Source organism: Malurus melanocephalus, unplaced genomic scaffold, assembly GCF_030028575.1.
Source record: "Malurus melanocephalus ecotype Western Australia unplaced genomic scaffold, MMel_1.1 scaffold_419, whole genome shotgun sequence".
NCBI lineage: Eukaryota > Metazoa > Chordata > Aves > Passeriformes > Maluridae > Malurus > Malurus melanocephalus.
In genome coordinates this window covers 607,146-616,048 of record NW_026623651.1, presented here as the reverse complement: position 1 = coordinate 616,048, position 8,903 = coordinate 607,146, and the positions used below count along the sequence as shown (strand labels likewise).

The 8,903-nt window shown below is 40.4% G+C and overlaps 1 protein-coding gene across 10 annotated transcripts in view; it reads left to right on the top strand.

The window, feature by feature from the left end:
* Window positions 1–8,903, top strand: part of RC3H1 (ring finger and CCCH-type domains 1) — a 72,846-nt gene that overhangs the window by 18,614 nt on the left and 45,329 nt on the right. For all 10 annotated transcript variants that reach the window (XR_008966241.1, XR_008966240.1, XR_008966237.1 and 7 more), the window contains exon 2: window positions 3,598–3,963. Coding sequence is in view for 1 of the 10 variants with exons in the window: in XM_057379743.1 (XP_057235726.1) it covers window positions 3,733–3,963 (231 nt within the window). In the remaining 9 variants the exon portion in view is untranslated. The remainder of the gene's footprint in view (window positions 1–3,597; window positions 3,964–8,903) is intronic.

The following is an 8,903-nucleotide window of genomic DNA, read 5'->3' as shown; positions in this document are numbered from 1 at the left end:
ACAAAACAAAAAACAAAAAACCACTGTACCTTAAAAGTGAATATACTTTCCTACCTTACCATGTGCAAGGAAGTGTTGTCTTTCTGTGGTGGTGATGGTTCCAGCAGCAGACAGTAATAATGAAACAATCCTATTTCCATTATTTTATTGCCATTTGTGATGTCTCCTGTTTAAAGTAACTCTTTGAAGTTAGAGACTGTTTTTTTCCCAGTTATTTCCAAGGTCATAGAGRGTCGCAAATCTTTGTACAAGGCACAGGTATCTTTCCCAGGTTCACTTCCCTAAGTCTACCCTATCTGTAAGCTTTGTGCCTGGAAGAGATTTACATTGTATCTAAGCATTTGGCTCTGCTCCCTTGTCCAAAGGTTGAACATCTGGCGGGACAACAGGATTGGGGGGGGGGGGGGGGGGGGGCGGGGCTGCGGGGAAGGTATGGCACCAGCAGCAGTACTCGGTGCCAGCTTGTGTGCATGTGGCTTGTGAATCCTCAGCCCCTGTGATGCCATTTCTGTCTTGTGTGGGACCAGAGGAATTCCAGAGTTTTGTGCTGATCTGCTGGGGAGATCCGTTAGCAGTGCAGGGATTGTTGTTCCAACAGCTGTTCTTTTCTTCTGTAGGTAAGAGGTTGGCTCCATCACACCACTTGGCCATCTGTTCTAGCAGGTGGACTGGGCTGAAATAGATGACTTTYTGAGGTTTCTCCCAGCTATATGTTCTATTGTTTATGCTCTCTGTGGCCTTCCTTTGACATGTATGCACCGCGACATAGCTGCAGACACCTGCACATCTCTGAGAGCTGTGCTTATCTATAAGCTTTGCTTCCCTTGTCCTTCCCTTTTGAGACCTGCMTTGACACAGGATCATGGATGCCACCATAGTCCCTTCATCTCAAGACTCTCCTAACTTTTCTTTTAGCTGCTAAGTTTGTAAATAAATATGACCTAYTTAATTATGCCAGAGGTACAGGTAGCAACAGCATGGCTCTGTTTACTGGATGTTTTAAAATTAGTTAACTGACGCTAAGGTTGCATTCAGTTTCTTTCTTCCAGTTCACAGCTTGGGACAATGGAGTCTCCATGATCACATCTACTTTCTAGACTTGATGGTACAGCTTCATGTTATGGTTTTAAATCTCCTCAGTTRGTAAAAACTTCTTTTCCTGAATGCTTGGTTGATAATCTGTTTTAAATAGACTGTTTGGTTTATTTTTGAATTGCAGAGAAGCCTGAGAAATTGTTGCTAGATATTTTAATAGCAGTGTGGTCGAATGGAAGAACTATGATTCAGCTCCTAAMTTTTGAACCTCAAATGGTATTTCATAGCACAGCCATACATGTRATAGATTAATCAGGCTTTATACTGTTCTTTGTGAAAGGATTTTTATGGACTGTCCGGATAATTTCTGTTGCAGATTTGGTTAACAAAGACTGATTCTAGCTGGAATATTGATAACAAAGTTTACTGAGTATATAAGAGGGCAGGTAGCAAGGGGAAGGCTTGGGAATAAATTTGCTGAATGGTTTTAAGATGTTATCTGTCTGTGAAGTTWCAAGTGTAGAAGATAATTTGGGTTGTGGTGATACAGTAGTAATGGGAATGATTTGACTGTATGCTGACAAGATGGAAAAAATGAATGATTTGCTGTTAATGAGGTATTTTGGAAGGGGGAGCCCTGAACAACCTTGACATCTTGTTGTGCAGTGGTGCTGCAGGGTGATCCACGTGTGGTGCCTCTTCCTTACACCACCCTGCCTGGGTAATATTGATTTCTTATTGATTCCTTATTGGCTGGGAACCAACTGCTGTATGGTATTGTATATTGTCTTTTGAGGAGAGAGATAGCTTTTTTTTTTTTTCCCCTAGAATCATAAAATAGTCTGAATTGGAAGGGACACAGAGGGATCATTGTAGTCGAATTCCTTTGCATTTCATTTAGAGCTAAGGTTAGGTGTTTGATGAAATGTGGCTAAAGGCTTAGCTAGTGACATTTTATTGTTTGTCTTGGCAAAACGATGTTAACTGAACAACATTGCTCTACCTTCCAAAAAAAAAAGGTGGCCTTTTTCCCAGAAGAAAGTGACAGAGGCTTTTCAGAGTCTCTATTTTAGCATTACATTTTTTTGTGCTTTAAAATGCCTTGATRCTGAATTGCACAGGTCCTAATTTAAAGTTTCTCTCTTTGTCTTTAGAATTTAGATTTTAATTGTAAAGTTGTTTTTTAAGCTTAGGATTTGATTAAAAAGTTGATATTTTGCTTATGGAAGAACTTTCTGTCAGAACACATACGAGCAAGCATGCAGTCCTTTGTTTGAAAATAAAGCCAGTGGTGTGTGGGAAAGAGAAACTAATATGTCTGGATTGTTGAGGTGGGGTTCTTCGTGTTTTGCTGCTTGGTTTAGAAAAATTGGTTATGAATTGATGACTTGCCTTTTTTTTCCTAGCTCCACTCGTGAGGGAAAGTAAGCCAGACATCAAATTATGTTATTACCAATTTTCTTTTTGATGATGGCTTTTTAATATCACTTTATCCATCTACTTTTACATTTCTCCTCATACGAGTTCTGTTTTTTTCCTGTCCCAAAGGCATGTCTTATCTTCCATTCCCTTATAATTAGTAACATTTGGTCCTCAGTATTTTGATTAGAAAATGCCAAGTGCCAATAAAGACCTCCCAGCTTTTATTCTATTGTAGTTTCAGTGTGGTTTCTCAACAGAGTAAAGATGTTGCTTTCTCTGTTAATGTAATCTCTAGGCAGGCAGTGAATGATATAAGCCAGGGTTACAAAAGGAATGGTTGAGGAACAGTAGTTAGTCATCTAGAAGTAGTCCTAAACTACTTCTAGAAGCCTTCATCCASCTTTTGAAGGATGGAGGTACTTGGAGGGCAGACTGAGGGCAAGTCAGCAATGCTGAATTCCCCCCAGGAATGCATGCAGATTCCCAGGGTAACTGAGGTGTGACTGCAAGGGTCCCTGTGATACCATGCAGCTCAGTACAGATCAAGTTGTGTGGAGGTGCTRTAGTAGCGTAACTTGGTATCACCTAGTGATGTGTGGGAGTTGTGTTACAGTGTTTGACTATCTATCCTATCTCGCTCAAGGCTTGGGCAGCTCACACGTTTCCAGAGCATTGTGTACCAATCCAGAGCCCACTGGACTCTGAAGAAAGGTTGTTTGTGATAGAGGTTTTGGATGAAGCCTTGTCTAAGCAAAATTATGTACGTCTTACAATAAAGATAGTAAAACTTTGGATTAGTGCAGTTGTTTTTTTAATTCACATTTTATTCGTGTCAGTTGGCTCATTTATAAAGAGGGGACATAAAAGCTAAAAGCTAATTAATCTGATAACGTCAATGTGATAATTATCTGTCTTGATTTCTTTTTAAGCTGTGTAGCAGCAGAAATGGTTTACACTGGCTTTTCCGGTGCCAGAGACTAGCTGGAATTAAAGCAATCWTGACTCAATCCTATATGTAATGTCAGAACTGCATTCCTAGTTCAGCTGCACCTTGACGAGYRCTATTTCCCTAGCAGAAAGGTACTCTGATGCCTGTCCCAGTAGTTAGAATGCTAACTTTGCATTCCTCTTTCCTTCTAGGTTATGTTTCACACTATGTGCTGATTGTCTGTACTTACAGAAGATATTTAAAACCCAACAGACTTTTTTGCAAAATTTTGATTCCAGTGGAATCTGTGCTTTAGATTTTTGTCTTGTCAATTAACTCCTGAAGCAATGCCTGTACAAGCTCCACAATGGACGGATTTTCTCTCCTGCCCGATTTGCACACAGACTTTCGACGAAACGATTCGGAAGCCCATCAGCTTGGGTTGTGGCCACACTGTCTGCAAGATGTGTCTCAACAAGCTCCACCGTAAGGCTTGTCCCTTTGACCAGACCACTATCAACACRGACATTGAACTCCTTCCTGTGAACTCAGCCTTGTTGCAACTCGTGGGTGCTCAGGTATCTGTGCTCTTTTTTTTTTTTTTTTAAATCTCTTTGTATTTTCCTTCTTTTAGGAGGGTGAGTCAGGAATAATGAAGAATATGACACTGTGCTACTGAAGTGAAGAGAGGGCATCTACCTTTTTGTAGATGTCTACAAAAAGTAGTAAAGGCACCTGGAGCAATAGTTTACATCTTGATTGTGCTGATCACTTACTGTGATTTTTGTTACATCTAACTCCATGGGCTGTCACCACAATGGGTTTGTTGAGTTCCCTTCCTTCTTCCCTGGCTCCTGCCTAGCCATGCTCTGCCAAGAGRATGAGCTGGATCAATGAGCTTATTTTGTGGGAAGACATTTTTCTATGGTAGGTTATGTCCTTTACTGYGCTCACCCTATGAGACCTTTGGTCAGTTGTCCCAAAAGCAGGATGGAAGTGTAAAGGATGTGGGAGAGATCTCTCTGGTAGCAGCCTTTATACAGCCTTATTTGAAACTACGCAATGGAAATAAAGCTTCCTGAACTGACACGTTACTCTAAAAACATATAGGTGAGGAGTGGGGAAGCCTGCTTGAGACTTGCCTTTTAGCTGCAATCGGTACTGGTGAGGTCAGTTGAAGCAGTGATCTGATGGGGATGAGTGGCACTGGTATTGACAATAATCCCAAGAAAGGGGCAGGGATGCGTGGAAAACAGGATTACCCTGTTCAGTTGCAGCACAGACTTTTAAGTTGGCAAAAGCTTATCGATGTTAGATCACTGATAGCTTCCTGTGACCCACACCTTCCAAGGCTTGTCGGCAGGATTTTGGTCTTGGGAGAGGAGGGACAACTGTGTCTAACCTATGGGTGGGGAATGAAAATGTAGATGGGATGCAGTTATCATAAAAGGGTTACTGTTTTATTTTGTACTGTCTCAGTGTCTGAGCTTATTGAAATTGAAGGCAGCAGAAAATTCAATGACGTCTTTAGTTCAGGGGAAAGGAAGGAATTGTGGAAGAGCTGTGAAGGGTATGGAGGAAAGACCGATGCTCTTACATTGCTTTYTGGTAGGTACTGGGACTTGGAGCTCCAGATGGGCTTTTGCCACTTCTTAGTTTATCAAGTAGTATGGCTAATTTGTTGTTTTTCTTTTGTGGTGGATGGCATTGACATTATTTGAGAAGTTAGAAATGAAATTATGTTTCTGGCTGTGCTAAATTACTCATCCTGCTCTGCAGAAGGAGGCATTGAGATTGTGCACTCCCATTTCTGCGATACTCTGCCATCTTTGAAGAGCTTCCAAGCAGTATGAAATCTGTGGGTGATGTCATAAATAACTACTATAATTCTCTTTCTCTCTTATATGTTAGTGCCTCCTCTGCAGTTTATTGAATAGTTCCAGTTGCATCTGAATGTCTACATTTGTGATGTCTTTTTTCCTCTTACATCTATTGGTTGTTTTGTATGCATGTATTRAGCTTTATGAGAAGCTGTATGATAGCTTCAGCTGGAGGCCTGAACTAAATTCTGGAGGCCCGAATTAAAAATTTTATAAAAACAAGGTGTTCTGGAATGAAATGGAAACCCACCCTGCCTCTGTACAGGTAACTGAGTTTATTTTTTCTGGTTTTGCTAATTCGCCAGCCAGAGTTTCCTCATCGATATGTGTGAGGTATGAAGAAAGGTTTTATAGTGTAGTGTTTGTCTTGATAGCAGTCTGAACTTCAGGTTCTGACKTTGCACTCATGACATCATTTTGCACTCCTTTTTCATCTGAAAATTTTGTGTGATTAAGATTCACAGAACTTTGTTTCATCATGACCTTAAAGCTTTAAATGCCACTAAAAGAGACATTATTCCCACCCCGTTCCTTGCTACTCATTCCTGATTGTTTTGCTACTCGTGGCATTCTGTTGTTACCTGTAGCAATAACTGTAGATACTAGCTMAGTATTTATTACTGACAAACTTTCCCCTTAAGAGAACTTGGAGCCAGCTTCCCTTCCAGCTCCTGATTTCTATGAGCATGTGAATGAAATCAGTATTCAGTATAACTCGCTCTCCTTTCTCTTCCCCTTCCCTTCCTGGCAGCTGTTGTTGTGTTTACCAGACACTGGACTACTGGAAAATAAGGACGCTACTTTGGTGTGAAGGACAGGGAAACAGTCGTTGTTTTCCAATAGACTAAAGCCATTTGTAAAACAGAACAATGCTATTTTTTTTACAGAAAAATGCTTGCTTAARGACAAATTTAAACAAAAAAAGTTACTTTAGAGAAACTAATGATTTTGAACGGTCTCCTACTAAGAGAATGCGCTCTTCTGGTATATATCAACAAAAATGGTCTGTGAGCAGTAATCCAGCTTTCAAAGCATGACTAGTGTCAACTTCAGCTGAAACCAATTCCGTTTTCTTTTTCCACTTCTAGGTTTAGTTTCAGGAGTGTGTATGTGTTATTAATGTCCCTTAATCTCCAACAAACCTCTATACACCTTAACCTAAGTCCACAGAGATTTGTAATACTTAATTTTTAAAAGTCTAAATAAAAGGACTTTTTAGAAGGAAATACAGTAAAGCACAGCTAAAGCTTTCATCTGTGAGGGGGAAGAATAGTTTGTTCTTTTCCCTTTGGAGTGACTTCTGAGGAATTCACAAATTTATACGTGTTAAGTGCTTTTTTGTTGAAGGCAGAGGAGGAGACCAGGCAGTTTGGAGAAACAAATCTATTCTGCTGTGACTGGCAGCAATGACAGGATTCCAGGGCAAGTCACTTAGGCTTTTGCACAAGCACAGCGGGTGAAATAAGCAGGACTGTACTTCTGGGGAAAACATACTGAATTTGTCGCACAGTCACCCAGGAAAGCAGTAACCTGTTTCWCTGACAGTAGCATTTTCTCTCTGGATAGACTTTGTCACTTCAGTAATGAAAATCGTTGGTTTCTTACTTGAATTAGACTTTCTCAGTTTTTCTTCTCCCCACCCCTTTATGAAAATGAAACCTGTTGCCCAGGTTATAGCCACCCTTGGTGTGAAGATTAACTGTTGTGGAGACTCAGATTTGTACCTTCTCCCCTGTAGCACAGTACACATCAACAGGGGCTATTCTGGAAGGCAGTGGTCATGGAATCACAGAATGTCTTGGGTTGGGAGGGACTTTAAAAGCCATCTCACTCCAGCCCCATGCTGTGGGCAGGGACACCTTCGACTARACGAGGTTGCTCCAAGCGCTATCCAACCTGGCCTTGGACACTTGAAGGGATGGTGTATCCACAGCCTCTCTGGTTGGGTAGTTCAGATCTTATCTAGATACGATGAGGTGGGAGAAGGGATCATAAGGGGAAGATGAGAATTATTATTCCTGGGAAAGCTGCAGATAGCTGAGTGYCTAAGCAGGAACTGTGTATGTTGTGAGGAAAGGGAGATAAAGGCCTTGGACACAAATCAGCAAAGGCATTTGTGGGATACCTTKCTTCTTAGACTTCTTGGATAAAGGAATCCCTCAGGTTTGTTTCTGTGGGAATAAGGGTTTGAATTCTAACSGTTCAAGCATCCACATGTCCACTCGCTATATGCAACTATTTTAAGTATTCACCTGGCCAGTGTTTTGAAGGTACGTAATCATGGATCTGTCATCTAGGCTCTTCCCTCATGTTTTTTTTTTTAACCCAAAACAGCTTACACATTTCAAACACGTGACATAGAGTGGCAGAAATGCCTGTGGTCCTTTAATTTTGGCATTGTCTCCTGCTGGACATGATAAATACAATTCTAGACATTATGCAATGGAATTGTACATGATGAGAGACTGGGTGGAGTGATCTTAACTCACAGCTGTTTGAAAAGGGGAAGATTGCAAGTGCAGATCTATTAGAGCCMTGTTTGATCATTTTTTGTTGTAACTTTTAGTGAAATCAAGTGCCACAAAAGAGAAATTATCTGTAAAAAGTTGTCCTTAATGTAAACTTTTGAGTAACCTAAGATGGTAGGCTTTGGGTTTTCTTTAGGTTTTTTTGTCAGGAAGCAAATAATTCATGGGGAGTACTGGTAGAAACAGTTTTCAAACCATCCAAAAAGGGGTTTGGTCTGTTCAACATGCTGTCATTCTATGCAATTAGACATCTAGTGGTAATTGCTGACAACTCAAGCTGACTTCCTTCATCAAATTACACTTAAATCACCAATTCAAAATCACTGCCTGGTATGAGATGATGCTTTAGCATTCTTTTCCAGTCCCCTTCCTCATGCAATTAGAACCTGTCTCTTCCCATAGCCACCAAGCCATGCTGAATAGCATTCCACTACCAAGATACTTGCAGTCATTGCCAAGGCAGATACATGCAAAACAATCACAGATGTAAAGCAATTAAACATCTGAGATAATTTTTCCTGTCTTGCTCTCATCCCCCATGGGAGGTGTTGACTACATGATGTGAATATATTTGCAGTAGAAATTGTCAAAAGGGTGTGATGTCTGAGAGACCGGAATATGGATTGAGGGTGAAAATAATGTGCTCACACTGCAGGGCATCTATTCTGAGGCTCCCAAGAGGCGTTGTAAACAGCAGTGACCATAGGGTCATGCATGCTATTAAAAGAATATTTTGGGAAATGGAAGTGAAAATGCTTTGGAGTTGAATTATTTCTCAAATGTCCCTCAACAATTCCATGATAGAGCCAAAATCAAAATTCACATTTCCTGTCATTTTTATGATTTATGACTTTATGATTTTTCTCTTGGTAGATGCTGTTCTTAATATTTTAGGGTTAGAATAATTCTAAGTCTTGGAAGTGCATGTAATGGAACCAGCAAAAGGAAAATTACTTGTAACTTTTGTTGTGAGGTGCATTGCATGAGTGAAATGCGTGTGCATGAGAAATAAATTCTCTTCTGCTAAACACTCATGAAACCACAGAAAAAGCATTTTGTTTTACTCTCCAGTATTACCCTTAGTCCAGCCTAAGATGGAAGATTAATCTC